Below are 20363 nucleotides of genomic sequence, written 5' to 3'. Positions count from 1 at the left end.
GGAAAGGAATATTCCTGTTCCTCAGAAGAGTCTGAGGAAATTGAAACTTGGTCAGAGGAAGCGTAGTCCTCCTCCTGCCTTGGCCTTTTATCAGGAGGGAGATGGGAACCCCTGATTAGGGTAATTAAGTCTTCAGCCATCTTAAACATCTGTTTCTTAGGCATGGGGCCTTGTACTGGAGACTGCTGTACAGTCTTCTTTGTTTTTAAAGGAGTTTTCAGTTTTGCATAGGATTTAATAGTGAGTGTAGTCGGTCTGAAGACACCTTCTGCAACTGAAGGCGTTTCAACTGCACCGGAATTTCCTTCAGGTATGGAGTCGGAAAGGGCCTAAAGGTAAAGGCTGTGGAGGCCTAGCAATCTCCGCTTGTGAATCGGATGTTGCCTGGAGTTCTAAATCAGCGGTCGTCAGGGGCTGCATAGGCACCTCACTGAAAACCGGAGAACCGGCGACTGGCCTAGCAGATGCCTCGGAGTCTGGTTTGGATTTCGGCTGCCTGTCCTTATCTTTGCGTTTTTTATGCATTCCGGTCATCGGTTGGTCCGACGGTATGGTATAATTAAATTTCCTACCAAAATAATGTCGGGCGAAATCAAACCGACGTTTAATAGTTCGTTTATTAAACCTAGCACAAAACCGACAACCTGTGACGTCCTGGTCTGGGCCTAGGCAAGGAATACAATAAGAATTAAAGTCCTTATGAGGTATTTGCTTCCCACAAGAAATGCAATTGTTAACTTTTTCTGACATCGGACTGAGGCGAGAAAAGTTTCCCCAATGGGGTACTTAGCTTTATGAAGACTTTGGTCTGAAATTCGATTTAAAAATTTCAGGAGTCGGCCGACCAGCACTTGCGAACTGCTTCTGCTTCAGGCACTGCGCGGCAAGAAAGACTGAAGAAAATGGTGTCAGATGCATCTTATATACCCCTGGCGCTCTGACGTCAGGGAAGAAGCGACAGCAGCCGACGCTGGACCAAGACTTTGGAACTCGGGCCGACTGCGGGACCACCTGACGGCAGGATAACCCAAGTGTGATGACTGCAGCAGTGTAACACGATGAACATCATTGAATGATGATATATGTACATACCTGAAATAACTTTAATTCACTGTGATATTCAGAACTGCAAGCACTCAAACTCTCATACTTTGGAGTGTCCCCTCTTTTTTTCAAGATACAGCAAGCTCAGAGTTAGCACATAAAAGTAGCAAGGGGTGTGGGGATACAGTTACCCACATGGGGGTTCATGGGGAACTTGCCAGCCCACTTTGCAAAATGCTTTAAATGTGACCGCAATTTTTGGTGTTCACTGTTACTTGCGTTTAATTGCACTTAAATTTTCCTAGTTTTGGGACTCACATTTCCAAGTCTTGAAATTCTGAAAGTGCACTTGTAAACACACATTGACAGATATTTGCACTCGGCAGAATGCTAGCCATGGAGATGAGAAAGGCTAAGCCTGCTGATGGTCACTATGGGTAAAAGTTATACTGTGTGTGCATGCAGCTGTGCTGTTAGAGGAAGTTTTAGAATTGTGTAGGAACTTGCCATAACAGCAGATGTTTTAGAAGATCGGTGCTGTAGTCGTGGTGACTAATGGGACTCCTCCTGTCAAGGAAGGCCCAAATAGGGATGTTGGTTCATTTGCTGTAAAGCGATTGCATCTGCTCATATCATTTTAAAGCTTTTCTGCCCAAGCAGCTCTCAGGATATTCACCCTACCCACTCCTGAACATGGTACTAAGGATCCTGACTTGGAAGGGACAGCCATAGACATTTTCAGGGCCAACAGCGCACAGCAGTAAGGTTGCCCAAGTTTATTCAGACCCAAAAGTCCTCATAGGGAAAGAGGGAGAAAGGCTAATTGCATAGGGATGCAGTACCCCACACCCCAGCCCCAGGATGCCAAGGATGAGAAGACTGAATGGAGGGAGGGAAACCAATACTGCAACAGTCATCTGCTTAAACATCTATTGTTATGGTAGATTCCTACATTAATATATTATGTTCTTCACATAGATCACTGACGACTGAAATGATCCCAGTTTGTACAAAAAAATGGCAGATGGAAGAATTGTGTTGGGTTATAACAAGCTCTGTAGAATAGCAGTAACAAAAGCAGCCCTTGTGCTGAAAGCATTATCTAGTTTATTAGTGTCTAGAGAAAGTGTGAACTGAAGAGCACACAGCATCTTCCAAAGCAGACTGAGAACAACTCTCCCTAAAAAAGGTCACAGTGGCTGTAGTACCTCAAATGCTTTGTTCTTACAGACCCTTCCAACTTTCCCCATGATAACAGTAATAGAAGAGAACAGAGATTAACAGCCACTTTGAAATGATTTGTTCTGAGCCTGGCTTCCCCTCCTTCCTGTCTGCAAAGGACACAAACAGCTGTTCTTGGTCTTATCTAGATAATATCTCAGTTGTCTGTGTACATCTAAAGAGTGTAGGAGTCTTTTTCCATTATTCTGTGGGAGGAAAAAACTCTGCAGTGACCACTTTTGGCATAAAGGAGGTGCTGGCTACAAGGCTGTTTACACGTAAAGGGCTACAGTTCTGATAGCCTTCTAGCTGAGGTGACAGCAAGTAAAAGAGCTACTTTCCAAGTTAGGTATTTTTTTGGGGGGGGGGTCTGAGGAAGAATGTTCAAAGGGAAGTTTTGCAAGCTTTTCTAGGACATAATTCAAGTTCCATGGAGAAGCAATTAACTTTCTAGGCAGCAGATGTGGAAGGGGAGAATCCATAGATTGAAATAGCTGAGAGGTGTACCTCCACAGAGGTACATGCCAGGCCTGAGTTGAATAGTTCAGATAACTGTTACACAATCAGAGACAACGATGCTAAGAAGGGTGCTGATTCTTTCTAGGGCACCAGGTAGAAAACTTTTTTTTTTCAATTTGCCTAGCTAAGAATTCCTTGTAAGAGGGTTCCTAGCCTCTTTAATGATAGTTAGCATGTTCTCAGTGAATGTTGCCTACAAGGCAAAAAAAAAAAAATCACACATGCAGTGAGCTGCAGAAAGTTACAGTTAAAGCCACGAAGGATAACTATATGCTTGTTAGGAGTTGACACAGCTAAAATACTATGCAGACAACTTTGGCAATTTAGTGAGAATCTAGTTTGGGTCATGACCAGTAAACAGGATGGCTTAGGTGGCTGCAGAAACTTTGTCTGGTGGCTTATGAAGGGGCATTACACCATCAGCATTCCATGTCCCAGGGCAGGAGTCTTTGAAAGATTTGATAAGGATGATGATTCAGTTGGCTTTCTTTTTTAGTTTTCTTTGGCACCATTCTAATTTACAGAAAGTATTTTTGTTAGACCACTACAGCTCTGAAATATATAGTTTTGAAGGTTTAAAAAATTATACAGTTTGAATTCAGCTGTCATGAGTCAATGTCCAAAGCTATAAAACCCTTTCCTCTGTCACCAATTTCCATCAACCTGGTTGGTTTCTGAGTGCTTACAGTTTCTTTTAAGGTAAGGTAATTGTAAAAGGATTTGTTTTATTTTATTGTAGTATACAAAACTATATCACTTGCAGCACACACCATGTCCAGAACTTTGCACAAAATACTATGTTCTTCATACAGATTACTGTTGCAATAGTACTGACTACTGAGATAATCCTCAAATGCCTCATATTTTTGGTCTGTTCCACACAGAATTTGCAGTTTTCTGGAAAACCATTAAGAACTTAAGTCACAAATAATGACATACATTTCGGACTCTGTATCATTCAGAAAATGCATGCTACTGCAAAACCTGTTATTCTAACAACTGTTTAAGTTTATAAGAACAAGATTTAAAAATTGTTCCTTATTTTGAGCCTTTGTTCTTCCATAATTTTTAACTTTGTTCAGAATTCTTGCACTAGGAGGTTGAGCGGTACATTGGCAGCAGTCAACAGTTTAGAAGAAACATAAATGTTTCCTACAGTATACATACCCAGTTGTTTTGTAAGATTTAAGAAAAATAATATTTTCTTTTACTGAGGAAAAAACATGGTCTGCAACAGGTTACCAGACACTAGAAAGCATGCAATTAAAGGATTATTTCCATCTAAATGTAGTGTGTTCAGCACAGAAAATAACAAAGAAGATGGGGCTTAAGTTTCATGTTGGAGAACCTTTACTGACATTTTCAGAAACTTGATAACATCAACATTTCTCCGTTTCCTGCTCACATGCATCCCCATTATCTTCCACAAGCTACTTCCTCCATTTTTATGCCTATTTACCTTCATACACGTCACATCCATTTAAATGTGCAAGAATCTTTCTGCAGTTCTTACTATACTTACCCCACTCTCTGCCTCCTATAACAATCTTCACAATATCTCATTATTATCCTTCACATTATCACCTTCTTCCAATTCACTATTAACCGATCCCATACAAACTCAGTCCTTTTCATCTTACCCCATCCATTCCTCATGCTTGCCCCATAAATCCACACATCATTCTTGTCATGTGGTACACAACTTCATCTTCTTTCCAATTCTTCCATGCTTAATCCTAAACCTCTCATCTCGTGGCCTTCACATATCAGGTGGATAAACAGCATTATTCCCCACCTCTTCTCAGGATGCCCTTTAGAAACTGGTACCACTTGTGCAACAGCCTCTGTCTCCATGCAATCTTTCCCAAGAACCTTAAATTACTTATCACTCTTCATATCTCTTTATGCTCTTCCTGTGCAAGTTGGTCTGTCAGCTGGCTGTTCCACATTGCTCTACCTGCATCACCACCCTAATCTTTTCTTTCCTTAACAGTGTACTTCTCTTTCTTCCACTTGTCTCAGAATTCCATTACTTTTATTCACTTTTTGTCCTACATCCTTTGCTTTATACTTCCTATTAAATTTCTACTTTGCAGGTAAAACTAAAAGCATTTTCTCCATGACGTACTTTCCTTGCAACAAATCAAAAGCTAATGCAACCTCTTCCAGTTTCCTCAGCTCTCACCTGATGTCCTCTCAAATTGAGCTTGCCATTTTCAGTAATCTTTCACATTGTCTCCTTGCTTATGTCCCATACTTCAGGTTCTGGCCATCTTCCAGTGCTCTCTCAGATGTCTTGCTCTTCCTCCTGTGTACAATAATGTCTCTTCTCCTGTTAATCTTGGTTTTGTCCTCACCATTCTTTCACATAAAGTCTATAAGTAGCCTTTGACTCCCCCATCCACCTCTGGCTTATCTAATGATCCCTGATTTAATCCCCTAAAGCATCCCACATTGCTGCTTTCCGCAACTTTTCCATGAATATGCTTCAATATACACCTAATTTTTGACAGCCATTCCCATGTAACCATAATGTCTCTTCTACTAATAAGTCAAGCAATGCTATATAACTCACTTCCATCACATGACATACATCCATTCACTTAATTTTCAATGTTGATTTATTACACAATCTTTATTCGCCCATTCATAACTCAGAATCCATCCCAATCGCTCCAGTACTGTTTCAGACACCATCATGCTCGTAAATTATGTCTTTCAAATATCAGATACCATCATCAGTGTCTTCATCTCCCCTTTCTCCCACAATTTTAATCTAGCCAACAAGACTCTTCCAATGAACCATGAACACCCTTTCATAAGCTACTTCTGCCCACTTTTCATTAAATTGTGTAAGACTATTTCCAGTCCATTAGTTTGTACTTCAGAACAGAATGCCAGTAAGTCGCTCTCTCCCTACCATGCTCACTCTATGCAAGTGCCACCATTTCATACACAAAAGCTGGCAGCTTCCCCTTTCACACATAGTCCTTTGCCAGATTCTCCACCATTTCCTCCTATGTGTTTTTGGAAAATTCGCCCAAAATCATCTTCCCCATCCAACGTCCCTCACCTCAGCTGGTTTGTGGCTCTACTTCTTTTCTTCAAATTCATATCTGCAGAATTTGCATACCGTATCCTCTTTTGTTTCCAGCTTCTTCTTTACGTTTTCATATTTTCCTCTGAGTTTGCATGCTCTACCCCAACACCTGCCCTGTACAGATCCTCAACGTACTGGCTAAATATCTCCTCCTCCTACCTTGTACCCATTACCCTCTTACATGTTTGACAACATCCCTAGCTGTCACTCCCATTTTCCTCCATCATTCAGCTGCCCCTATTCTCTGCTTTCTACCATTTTGACATCATCCATCTCTTCCACAGCACAGTGAAATTTATTTTTCTTTCAACTACTTCTCTAATTTCATCAACATATTCATGTGCCCACTTTCCCTGCTGTAGTGAACCAGCTTCAGATGCCCTCTTTCTCACCTGCTCTACCCACTTTTGGGTTACTTTCTTCTCCCCTCCCCACTTTGCATATTTTTCTCGCATAATCAGACTATATCCATGCCCCCTTTTATACTGATATGTGTCTTCAGAGTTGCTTGCCACCTTGTTTTTTTTTTTTTTTACTATCCTCACCACTTCCCTTCTGAAACAACCACTTGAATTGTTCCTTCCCTAGTCTAAGCTGTTCCATACCCATTTATTAGTTGACTTTCTTACCCCCTTTATTTCCGTTCAGGTTATGTGTACAACTTGACAGATTTCTCCATCCACTCAGGCACTAGAAAATAATCAACAGTAAAAAGTAGCTATGATTTTGTTAAACAGCTTTGAAGAAAACTAGCTTACATTACACATCTCTACAGAGTTTTACTAATCACCTTCCTTTCTGAAACTGGCAGACATGAGAAATCTAAACTTAAATAAGTTAATCTCATTAATAACAATAACCCCTAGGCTATGACTAGTGTTGGTAACTTTATTAGATTATCTGGTCAATTGCAGCAAATGAAATGCCCCCAACACACATCTTTAATCACTGATCTAATCATTTATTTATCCACTGAAATAACTACATATTGGCTTAATTTTTCAAGATATACTAAACTGCTTCCTCATATCTTTCTACACTTTACTAATCTACCTTGTGCCCTACTTTAATGATCTCTTCTCTATACTCCATCCAACCTCCTCCTCATATCAAATGTGTTTATTCTTAATATTATACATTTACTGTTCTGTTTTCACATCTCTCTCACAAATTTACATTTAGTCTTTTCCCAGTCATCTGTTTCTATGCCACTCTTTCATAGTACTGTATGCATTCTTCTGCCTAGCTCTCCTATTCAGCTCTCTAACTACCGTTCTAATCTTTCCAAATTTTCCTTTCTTCCATTTCTGTAACTACCACAAATATTTCCAAATCTTCCTTTCTTCTGCTATCTATTCTCACATACATTTACTGTAAATAAGTGCAGTGTAGATTGTAAACAGCTTTTGTAATCAATTTGTCATGTCATTTTTTCATACTTTATTATGACTTAGCTAAACAAGCCACGTGACATATACATTTCTGCATTTACATTAAAATCTTTTCTAGCTTACTTATTTTAAAGTTGCAAACCAGTAACAAATTATTCAGTAGGAAAATAAGTCACAATATGCTTTCAAATGGAAGTGATTTAACATTAAGTAGCCACACAAAGCCTTTCTCCTTACCTTGTTGTCATGACGATCACCAACACATTCTGTTCCCATATCATCCTCCAGAAATCATTGTATGTATTTTCTAAAGGACCTGAAAATGGAAAAGACAAGTTGTTATAAATACACTTATTAATGTGCAGTGCACTCAATCTCCTGTGTCCTTGTTACAATGAAGAATGAATCAAAACCAGTACACATAAGCCAGTAATTTTGATGTGCAACAGTTAATTTTAGTGGAGTACATCTATTGGTTTTACTGCATCTGCTTTTGTTGTTCATCAGTGCCATCATACTTTTTCTCCTTTAAGTGGGTTTAACTACTATCGTAACTTCTTACTGTAACTCTTTCATCATCCTGTTACAATGTATTACAGCGTCACCTCCGTGAGTCTATTAAAACAGTGTGGTACAAAGAGGATTTTCTGGAACCATTACTCTATATTATATTTCCTCATCTCTGTCTTTTCTTCTACATTTTTACTACAATGGCAACATGGAAAGTTTCATTACATCAGCTTACTGTTGCTGCAGAAGCATTGTGTCCAGCTGTCAGCTCCCTGATAACCGATGTTCAGAAATGGACTGCATTTACAAAAGAGTAAGCCAAGGAGCTGGATCTGAAAGCCATCAAGAAAGCCTTCTTGCTGTGAAGAAGGCCAGGGGTATGGTAGGAAGGTAATAAAATCCAAAAACGACTGGATGTCTGTGATGCAGTACACCAAATTTGAATGGAAAAAGACCTTGGGGTTGTTGTAGCAAGCTTTCAGAGATGGTAGGAGAAGACTGTGAAAAAATACATAAACAAACTAGTCAGTGTCATTTCTGCTATGAAACCACTGCAACAGAGACTGATGGGATCCCTGGATCACAGTCCAAACATTATAATTTGAAGAAACACTGCAAGTAGCAAAAGAAAGTTTTTTTGGGGGGGTTCCTCAAGAAAGCCTGAATTGTGTCAAAAAATACATGACCCAAGGTGGTAATGGGCAGAACTGTAATGGAAACTGGGAAGCCATGATCACGGCAGTCATACTCAAAAATATGTCTTGAACCACAAAGGGTCGCGCTGTACATGAAGAAGTAAAACAAAGGATAATATGCATATATCTGTGGAAAATTGGTACTGTACCAACAGGGTGGCAATCAGTAAAATATGGGACCACAGTGTCACAAGTAAGATGTACTGTTTGACATTAACTTGTCTCTCTGATTAAATATATGTATGTAAATTTCTATACAAATGTGTGTGTATTTCTGGATCCCTGCCCAGCTGCTGTTACCTGCTTGATGGGAGGGAAGGTCATTAGAACATTCTGCATAACACTGATATGATCTCCCAGGCTGGGACAGTCACTGGTGTTTAGAGAGAGTTACTTCAGAGTGGTGCTAGCAGCTTCACATACACTGGTGACAGCACCTTTTTAAACTCTACCCCATCACCAGTGTGCTGACGTCTCCAGAGAAGGCAGGGTGAGCCATGAGGTCTTTCCTTCACTAAGACTCCAGACAGATTCACCCAACACACTCTTTCATCCTAAGATAGGGACACTCATACTCCCTACCAGCTATGTCATATGTCACCAAAACTAGTTAATTACATGTGTATATAGTAGGGTCACTCTTGAACACAGTTCACTATCAAAAAACAAACCGGTGCTAAAAATGAATTAACAGTAGAGAAGGGTAGCGACATTTTTTTCATAAACAGATCTTTTTGACAAGTGCATGGAAGCAATCATGGTTTGAGTACCCAGTTATAACCTAATTGTCAAATCAGAAGGCAAACTATTATCAGCAGATCTGAAATATAAATATGCTTTTATAATATCAGTATGATAATTTCACCATGTTAAAAAATGTAATATCACAAACAAAGAAAAAGTCTTGTAAGTAATAATACTGATTGCTAGATGGGCTCCAATACTGAGAGAAGTGGAAAAAGGACACAATGGTAGATTTGCAGTAGTAAGTGGCTACTGGCACAAGAGGAGGATTATGCTGGCATTTATTTATAGTCCACCAGAAACTGCTACTACTGAGTTTAAGAAAATTTTGGGAGAAATAATCAGCTTTTGGCAAGGAATATTATTTATGGATGGGAAATGAAATGTGATTTGTAAAATTGATCATGTATTGGAGGACTCAGAAGGGAAACTATAATAAAAAAATTACATTTCTGAAGAAACACAAAAATATCTGGTACAGATGATGTGAATTCAGTGGTGGGATCTCAGAATTTACATTTTATTCACCAAGGTACAATAAAATGGGCTAGATGGATAGAAATTATATTTCACAGGAGCATGTACATTTAATTGAAAGCTTTGACACATCCAATAACTTTCAGATTATGTACTGATCAAAACTAAGACAAAGATACAGTGTAATAAACCAACAATAAGACAGTGGCACTTTCCTACTTACCTGTTAAAAAGAGAGGAATTTAAGGAATTGATAGTAGAAATTATATGCAAGTTATTAGGGAAGACAGAAACTTTTTTCAGAAGGGATGGCTAATGAGAGGTATAAAAAGAAAATGGAGTTTAAAAATAGAGTAGAAATAAAAGAGAAAAAGGGAGAGAAGTAATATGGATTATTTAGAGTCTAACAAAGATTAAAGTTCACGAGTGGGGAGAGTGCAGAGGTCAAAGAACATCAAGGAACACTGCTTCCAAAATATTAGGACCAAAAGCCTGTTTACCCATCCATACATCTAATTAAAAAAAATAATATTGTTCACTACCATTCTTACATACGTTGGAAGTTCTTTCCATAATACTGCTAATCTTACCGTAATATAAGTGTATCTAAATTTACTTTTACAGAAAGAAATTTTAAATCTTAAGTTATGCTCAACTATTTTAGCTTACTGAAAAGTTTCAATATTATGAAGAACGTGCGACTCAATATCATGAAATGCTAGTACTGCAGAACAAGGGGAATCTCATAGAACAAAACTGTGAAGTGCTAAATGGAAAATAAAGGACTATCTGGATAATACCATGAGTTTAGAAAAGTTGCCATTAAGCAAATATTTGTTTAGTAATTCCAGAGCACAACCAGTGATATCTACAAGGCACAAAAACTATTAACACGACTTAGGCAACAGAAAGTAGAAAAGGTTGTCACCAATGTTAGGGAGCATATGACAAGAGAGATCCTACAGAGATATTTGGGAAATGTTATGGCAATTTTATAAAGCGGTGGAATGCGGAAATCAAGAAAAGGCACAAATGGAAGTATTTATGGATGACTTAAGTCAAGATTAGCAGAAGATAAGGCTGAACAATTAATAGCCAAGACAGGAACAGATGACATAAAAATTATGATGTATAATCAATCAACCGGGAAGTCTCCAGGAACAGATGGTATTCCTATGGAAGTTTTTAAGTTTGGAGGAAAGAAAGTGATAAAGATCAGAAGCTTTTGTTTAACAGTATTTTAAAAGGAGGGAAAGCACCAACATCTTGGAAGATCAATGCTGCAGATGCATTACCAACACAGGGTAAAGACCCTGTTTCATCAATTTTCAACCATGATTATGGAGTGTTTATGCCTATGCTAACTAAAAGAATGCCAAAGGTGCTGTCAAAATTGATAGACGTGGATCAAAGTGGTTTTGTGGAAGGAAGGCAGACATTTTGCAACATTATAATAGTACAATTAACTGATCCAGAGGGAAGGAGAATGTAACAAAATACCTCTACTATTGTTGGGTCCTGATGCAGAGAAAGTATTCAATAGAGTCAGCTGGGATTCCATGAGTAGGGAGTGGAAGCATCTGCATTCCCTTACAGAATAATAGAGTTATTTATTTAACATTTGTTTACTGGAATGTCCAACTTGGAACAAAGCCAATTTTCAGCAGAGGCCCAGGGAGAAATGCTCCAGAAGCATGTCTTTGTAACGTGGGAGGAAACCCACACAAATGCTGGGAAAACATGCAGACTCTACACAGAAGGTTCCCCAGCCAAGAATCAAACTGGAGAACCTCTTGCTGTGAGGTCACAATGCTACCGCTGCACCACTGTGCCATCCGTGCTGAAGAGGGATATATGAAGGGTCAGAGGTAAAAATTATGATGGGAGGATTCCTCTCTAACAAAATGTGTTTGAGCACAGCACCCAAGTAGTGATGTCCTCCTTTCCCTTTGTATTTGCTTTACCTACATGAAGAACAAGGACCCTGTCTCAACTCCCTCCAGTCTCATCTTCGAGCCATCTATTACCTGTGCTATCTCAAGTAAAGGGAGCAAGAAACTCTCCAAACTGGTTACACTTGCGCTAAGAAGCAGAGTTTAACTACCTGAAGAACAAGGACCCTGTCTCAACTCCCTCCAGTTTCATCTTCGAGCCACCTATTCCCTGTACTATCTCAAGTAAAGGGAGCAAGAAAGTATGTGTTTACATCATCACTGCCAGTATAGCCTATAATTTAATATTCTATTTTTGGTGGCTCTAAGAGTGCTAGCCAGGAAAACCAGCAGCTTCACCCCCTCTCCACTTTGTAACCTATATACCTCTTTTCTTTCCCCTCCATGTAAAAGTCACCTGAACTGCTACTCTTTCCTCTGAATCTGTACACAAACTCCCACTTTTCCCCTATTTACAATATTAACTTTGTCTACTAGGTGGCAGTCTTGTTCTTCAGGACTTTGAAGCCTTGTCCTAGTCTGTGATACACCCTTACTATTTTGTTTCTTTTTTGCATCCTTAGGCTTGCTCTTAAAGTATAGCCCATAACATCTTCTTTACTTGAGGTGAACCTTCGACACCCATCTAGAAGCCTAATTATCTTTCCTTAACTTCACTCCATTATTCCGGGTTACTTACCTACTATAGCCTGCTCCAACTGATTGTTCTTTTTCTGCTCCTTGCCTCTCTGTTCTCTACCTGCTTCATTCGCCCTACGGGCTCACTTTGCTCCCCTACCCTTCCCCCATATCCCACCCACCCCCAGTGCTCCTAAACTTACACATCTAAACTACACCCTCTCCCTCTACAAACCAATCACAAAGTATAGTTGTGTACACTTAACATAAATGTAGATGTTCAAGTGAATTCACTGTTACAGTCATTACATTTGGGTAATCTGCCGGCAGGTTGCCTTCAGTCGGCCTGAACAACAAAGTCTTGGATCCTGTGCCAGTTGCTGTCTCCTCTTCCATGACGTCAGGTCGTCAGGGGTATAAAACATGCAGCCGATGCCATTTTAATCAGTTTTCTTGCCCCAGATGTCAGGTGCCCCCCCAAATGGGGAGCAAAAAAAAAAAAAAAAAAAATATATATATATATATATGTATGTATATATATATATATATATATATATATATATATATATATATATATATACATGCATTTTAGAACACAAAAAATTTACCTCCAACTAAAAGCAAATACACCACAAAGGCTTTTGAGCATAGTGAAAGAAAGAAGAGGTATAATAATAGAGAAGAAAGGGGGCTGGTGGGTGGGTAACCCAGACTGCAACAGTGAATACACTCGAACATCTACATTTATGGTAAGTGTGCACAACTGTACTATGTTCTTCATATTTCACTGTTGCAGTCATTACATTTGGGTAGAATCCCAAAGCTATGGATGGGAGGATGGAATTATACAGCATTAAGAGCAGCTATAAGGCCCTGAAGGACAGCAGTGGCAAAGCCTGCCCTGGATTTAGAAAAGAGAGGTAAATGGTAATGTTTTGTGAATGTATGAACTGAGCTCCAAGCACCAGCTTCTAGAATGTTTATGGTAGGAACCTCTCTGAGAAAAGCTGCAGAAGTAGATGCAGCCCTGGTGGAATGGGATCTGATCCTCTTGGGGACAGGTTTACCATGGTGCATGTAGCAGAAACTAATACAATGGCTTATCCATTTTGAAATAGTCTGCTTTGATATAGCCTTCCCGTTTGCCCCTGCAGCAAATGCCACCAGTAGTTGCTCAGACTTTCTTAGAGATTTTGTCCTGTTTAAGTAGAATCTTAGTTGTCTGTGTACATCCAACAAATGCATAATCTGCTCCCCCTTGTTCTGCGGATTTGGGAAAAAAGTTGGCAGATGAATGGTCTGGTTAAGAGCCACACTGGATACCACCTTAGGCATAAAAGAAGGATTGGTCCTGAGGGCCACCCTGTCCGGATAAAAGATAATACAAGGCTCCACTGCCATGAGAGCCTGTAGTTCTGAAATCCTTCTAGCTGAAGTGACTGCTAAAATAAAGGCTGTCTTCCAAGAAAATTTTTATGTCTGCAGTAGCAGCTGGTTCAAAAGGAGGTAGGGTGAGTTTTTACAGCACAGAATTGAGGTCCCATGCAGGGGTCGGTGGTCTCCTGGGAGGTCTCAAATCTTTTTCCCCTCTGAGGTACTGCTTTAGCAGGGGATGTGAAAAGAGAGGAGGCTCTGTGTTGTAATGAGCAGAGATGGCAGAGGCATGGATTTTTATAGAAGAAAAAGATAGGCCCTTGTGAAGCATCTCAGTTAAATATTGCAAAGTCTGAGGAATATTGGGCATTGCTGTGTTTATTCCTTCTGCTTGGTTCCAGGCACAGAATCTCTTCCATTTATCAGCATAAGATTTTCTAGTACTAGGCCTTCTAGCCTCCAGAATGACATCCATCACAGGTTTACTGAGAGATGTGATTGGTGAAATTAGTTGATTAGCCATGCTGCAAGATTCAGAGTTTGGAGCTGAGTGTGCAGAATTTGATAGTTCTGCTGAGACAATAAATAAGGTGCGTGAGGCAAGTACCATGGAGGAAGGTGTGACATATTCCTTAGAAGCGGGTACCAGTGTTGGCGAGGCCAGTCTGGAGCAATCAGAATCATTTTTGTTTTTTCCTGTCTGACTTTTAGTACAACCTTGGAGAGCAGAGGCAGAGGGGGAAAGGCATAAACTGATAGGTTTTTCCAGCTGAAGGATAGAGCATCCACTTTCCAAGCTTTTTTGTGATGAGTTCTTGTGCAGACTTTGTCTAACTGGTAGTTTTGGGGAGAGGCAAAAAGATCTATGTCTGGGCTCCCCCAATTTCGTGTCAACCTGCTGAAGATTTGTAGATCCAGTTTCCATTTGTGTGGGTTCATAAGATTTCTGCTTAGGTCGTCTGCCAGAGTATTTTGCTTTCTGGCAGGAATTGAGCTTGTAGATGTATTTTGGTAAGTCAAGGCTGTGTTCCACAACGCCATGGCTAGTCTGCAAAGGGGGTAGGAGTGGGTACCCCCCCTGCTTGTTTATGTACCACATAACTGTGGAGTTGTCCGTCTTTATCAGTAGTTGTCCTGGATGAAGTAAGTCCTTGAAGGCTGTCAGAGCATTCTGTTTAGCTAGCATTTCTTTCTGGTTGATATGTAAGTGCATTTGATTTGGGCTCCATTCGCCCTGAATGCATCTCCCTGCCAGATGGGCCCCCCAAGCATAGTCTGATGCGTCTGTAAGTCAGGGTTTGGGTGGCAGGGGATAGAATGAATGACAGTCCCTTGCTTTGGTGACAGGCCTCTGTCCACCAAAGGAACTCCTGTTGCACGCAAGGAATGAGAGAAATCATTGTTTCCAGGGTGTGACAATGTTGACTCCATAAGCTTTTTAGGTACCACTGAAGTTTCCTCATATGCAGTCTTGCATATGGAATTAGTAGAATGCAGGATGCCATGAACCCCAAAGCCTGCACAATTTGTTTTGCAGACAGCTGGGTTTTTGTGGCCACTTGTTTGAAGTATGTTATCAATTGAATTTGTTTGTCTGGCGTGAGGTAAGCCATCTGGGCAGTTGTATTCAAGCTTGCACTCAGGAATGTAATTATTTGAGAGGGTACCAGTTGTGATTTCTTTTCGTTTGTGGTGCACCCTAGGCATGTTAGAAGCCTTTTTACAAATGCCAGATGTTGTAGAAGAGTGTCCTTGTCCTCTGCCTGAATTAGACAATCATCCAGATAAGGATAAATTTGAATGTTTCTTGTCTGCAAAATGCAATTACTGGTGCCAGGCACTTTGTGAAGACCCTGGGCGCAGCAGATAAGCCAAAGGGCAGTGCAGAGAACTGGTAATGCAAATAGCCTGCTTTGAAGCGGAGGTATCTTCTGCAAGATTCCCTGATTGGGATATGCAGGTAAGCCTCTTAAGTCTAGCGTTACCAACCAGGCATTCTTGCCTAGCATAAGCAGTAGCTGTTGTAAAGTCAGCATCTTGAATTTTGGAATGTCCAGGAAAGTATTTAGAATGGATAAGTCCAGAATTAGACGCCATGATTTGTCTTTTCTGGGTACCAGGAAAAGTCTTGAATAAAAACCTTGTCCTTTTTCCTTTTCTGATACTGGTTCAATAGCCCCCATATCAATGAGGGACATGCCTTGTTTCTGGGCCTCTTCCCACTGAATTGGGGGAAGATCTGTCCATCCGTTTGGAATTGGCAACATGAGGAAATGAAATCTGTACCCCTGGGATACTATATTTAAGACCCACTTGTTTTGGGTAATTAGATGCCAATTTTGAGCATGAAGTGCTAGTTTTCCCCCCAAAGGGGCTGCCAAAAGATAAGTGCTTGGAAATGGCAGAGGAAAGTCATTGAGACTGTTTACTGTAGGGTGGTGCTTTGCTACTTCCTGATTTGGAGGTGGAGGCATCCCATTGTTTTGCCCTGTAAGATCCTTGTGACTGAAACCTGGAGCCTTTGGAGTGTCTGGGTTTGACCTGAGTGGCTCTGTTGGGTACTGGAAAGGACCAATTCTTAGTAGGCCAGTACTTACTGAACCTGGGTGGCTGCACTTGCATGAAATCTTTTACAGTTTGCATAGATTTAGCTTTATCTTCCATCTTTTTTAAAACTTCTGCCTTATTACCAAACAGACTGTCCTGCTGTAAAGGAGCATCCAACAATTTAGCTTTAACATGATCAGGCAGATTTTGCTACTTGAGCCAAGCATGCCTTCTTATAACAGATCCAGTTACGGCGGCCCTGCAAGAGGCCTCCAAGGAATCAAAACCACATTGCAAAGTATGCTATCCAACTTGTTCAGCTGAATGCAATGAATCCTGTAACTCTATTTTCCACACAATCAGAAATCAACATCATTTTCTGTTTAAGTAAGCCCATGACATGCTGTTGATATTTAAGCATATGAAATTGATAGTTTAAAGCCCTGATTGCCAGGGTTGCAGATGTATAAACCTTCTTAGCCTATCTATCCAGCGCCCTGGAGTCTCTATCAGAAGGGTATGACTTTTAGCAGTAGAAGCCTTAACTCCCTTGGGACCCTGAGAAATAGTTTCAGGGTCAGCAGTAGGATTTTTGAAAAGAAACTTGTGGGTGTCAGGAACCCTGTAATATCTGTCTGGCTTACTAGGAGCCGGAGGCAGGGAATCAGGTGCCATTCTGGATTCTGAGAAAACATCATCAACAATGTCTAAGACAGGAGGTATAGCCAAAGGCCTATGCTGAGGAAGAAGAAGAAAACCCCTAAGCCTCTTTTTGGATTCTGAAAAGTCCTGACTCTCCCAATGAAAATATTCCCTTAAGGTATGCAAAGTCTCTCCAAAGGAAAAATCCTCAGGAGGAGAAGCAGAAGGGATGGATTCTTCTGCATCAGAGTCCTCATAAGGGGGGATAGAAAATTCCTGATCAGAAAAGGAATCAGAAGAAATGGAAACCTGATCTGAAGATTCATAATCAATGCCTTGCCTAGGCCTCTTAGCAGGAGGGGGTTGGGAACCTCTGATCAAGGTAATTAAATCCTCAGCCATTTTGATTATTTGTTTTTTAGGCATAGGGGCCTGAGCACGTGGCTCATGAGTCAGGTTTTTAGACATAGTAGTTGGCTTTGGCCTTGTTTTTGATGATGGCATCAGTTTAATATACAAATCTTTGGGCCTGAAAACACCCTCAGAAGTCGGTGCCTGCTCAGCGGCTCCGGACCCATCCAAGGTAGAGACATCCGCGGGTTCAATACTTGAAGAATCTCAGCATACCGGACTCCAAATGGGTCTCGGTAGAGGCCTGCGACTTAAAAGTAGCGGGCACCAGGGGCTGCGAAAGCACCTCACTGAGTACCGGCAAACCGGCGGCTGGCTTAGGAGAAGCTTCATCGTCGGTTTTGGACCTCGACGGTCTGCCTTTTTCTTTGCGTTTTTTCTGAATTCAGGTAGTCGGATTACTAACCAACGTCATTTCAGGATAGTTAAATCTTGAACCAAAGTATTTAGAAGCAAAAATATACCGACGCTTAATAGTGTGTTGGTTAAATTTAGCACAAAACCGACAGCAAGGCACGTTGTGGTCAGGGCCTAGGCAAGGAATACAGTACAAATGAAAATCCTTATGATGTATTTGTTTCCCACAAGTAATACAATTATTAACTTTTACTGACATCAGTAAAGAGCAAGAAAAAGTTTCCCCAACAGGGTACTTAGCTTTAGTTTGAAGACTTCGGTTCTGAAACTCGAAAACGAAAATTTCAGGAGGTCGACCGGCACTTGCGAACTGCTTCTGCTTCGGGCACCGCGTGGCAAGAAAGACTGATTAAAATGGTGTCAGCTGCATGTTTTATACCCCTGAAGACCTGACGTCATGGAAGAGGAGACAGCAACCAATGCAGGACCCAAGACTTTGTTATTCAGGCCGACTTAGGGCAACCTGCCAGCAGATTACCCAAATGTAATGATTGCAACAGTGAAACACGAAAAACATCTACCTCCTTATTAACCTATTTAACAAATTACACCACTCTCTTTAACCACCTCTAGTATAACTTTTCCCTCCAAATAATATCAGTAAAGCTCATCAATCAAAATGTATACATTTACTTCCCAAGTTCAACTAAAGCTTCTAATCTTTCTTTTACTCCTACCATCCCTAGCAGCAGCCTACTTAATAATCTCCTATGAGCAGCCAAATTATTTACAGCTAAATCTCCCCAAAAAGCAAACAAGTATTATACCTCAAACTAACTCCCCCGAGCACATAAATATAATATCTCAACCTAGCTATTTACCTCCAAAAATATCACAGACTGACCCACATCAAATATAACGACCTAAAACCCCGAAAACCTCTCAACCATTACTGTAACCTTCATCATCCCTTAAACATACTTTTACACATCTCCTTAATAGATGGAGACATCCATCCTAACCCTGGACCAGGATTTAAAGTAACCACAGAGCCACAAATCCATATTCCCACCTCACCTACTATCCCATCTAAATCTCTCAACTCCCCCTTTATTGCCCACCTAAACATGTGCAGCATAAATAATAAAATTGCCCATCTTCATGCTCTTCTGGATTTTCATTCCTTTGACATCCTTTGCTTAACAGAAACCTGGCTAAAACATACTACTGAAGATAATGAAACCACTCCACCAGGATACAACATCTTAAGACAAGACCGCAAAGCAAAAAAAGGAGGAGGAGTAGCTATTCTCTATAGAGAAGGGCTACAAGTATCAATACTAAACCTCAGCTCCCCTCCAGAAAGCCATGTAGAAATGATCAGCACTAAAATACAGATTAATTCCAACAAGTCGCAAAATATAGTTTGTATCTACCTGCCCACTGGTAACAATACCAGCACCCTGGAAGATATTCTTGCTGAGCTCTCTTCAAAAATCCCCCAAGAGACAATAATTCTAGGTGACTTTCATATTGACTGGAAGTGCTGCTCTACTGAAACGCCAACTTCCCATATTAACCTTCATGGCTTCTCACAAACAATCCACTCCCCAACCAGAATTAATAAACCCAATAATAAAGAGTCCATCCTAGACTGGATTCTCATTAATAATCACCAACAACACTACAAAGTAGGAACCCTCCCAGATGATCTAAGTGACCATTCTCTCACTTACATAATCAGGCAAAAGTCTAGCATTCCCAACCCTACCAAATATAGAACAATAAGAAGCAAAAAAAAAATTAACCCTGATCATTTCCAAACTGAACTAAAAGCATGTGATTGGTCACCCATAAAGCATCTCCCACTTGATGAGGCTGTTAACTACTTTAACCTAAAATTCTTAACAATTCTTGACCACCATGCACCAAAGAGATCTATCAAAATTAAATATAAACCTGCCCCATGACTTACTAATGAAACCAGAAAAAAAAATACAGCATAGAAATATAGTCTGGGCACAGTGGAGATCAACAAAAAACCCCACAGACCAACAAAAGTTCAGACAAATAAGAAATGAGACAAAAAAAAGCTACACTTGAAGATAAAAAATAACTTTTACTGCCATCTCCAGCAAACTAACCACAATAATCCACAAAAGTTCTGGTTCAGCATAACAGCTCACTTCGTCCAGGCCAATCCACTACACCACCCCGTATTGGGGCAAATCCTGACAATCTACAGCAAACTGCAAATGCTTTTAATACCTACTTCACAGAGACCATCCAGTCACTAACTAATCAACTTACAGCCGATGGCTTTGCTCTCCCAACCTTTGCTGACAACTCTCTTCCAATACTCCACTTACAACCAGTCCCAATCTCCCTCATCTGCAACCTTTTACACAAGTTAAAAACCATCTACCCCATCAGCTACCTGCTGAATATCTGCAAAAAGTAGCCAAAGCCATAGCATATGCTATATCACTGTTGATAAATAGAACCATACAAGAAAACACCATTACAGCCATCTGGAAAATCTCCCACATTATTCCCCTACACAAGGGTGGAAATTCCATAGAATATTCTAACTACCATCCCATAGCACTACTCTCCCCCTTTGCAAAAATAATGGAAAAGTGCATCCATAGACAGTTACTAAACCATCTACTTCACAATAATCTTCTGGCTAAGTGTCAGCATGGCTTCAGACCCTTCCATAGCACAACTACTGCTCTCTTATCCTTCACCAACTGCATCA

At 40.4% G+C, this 20363-nt stretch overlaps 1 protein-coding gene across 2 annotated transcripts in view; it reads right to left on the bottom strand.

Annotated features, from left to right (window-relative positions):
• Positions 1 to 20363, bottom strand: part of PTPN9 (protein tyrosine phosphatase non-receptor type 9) — a 2029980-nt gene that overhangs the window by 322078 nt on the left and 1687539 nt on the right. For both annotated transcript variants that reach the window (XM_044077235.1, XM_044077236.1), the window contains exon 10: positions 7513 to 7591. In XM_044077235.1, coding sequence (XP_043933170.1) covers positions 7513 to 7591 — 79 coding nt within the window. The remainder of the gene's footprint in view (positions 1 to 7512; positions 7592 to 20363) is intronic.

The sequence above is a fragment of the Protopterus annectens genome, chromosome 7.part0 (genome assembly GCF_019279795.1).
Source record: "Protopterus annectens isolate FY-2018-M chromosome 7.part0, PAN1.0, whole genome shotgun sequence".
Classification (NCBI taxonomy): domain Eukaryota; kingdom Metazoa; phylum Chordata; order Ceratodontiformes; family Protopteridae; genus Protopterus; species Protopterus annectens.
Note: the sequence above shows the minus strand (reverse complement) of the source record. Positions and strands in the feature narration are given on the sequence as shown.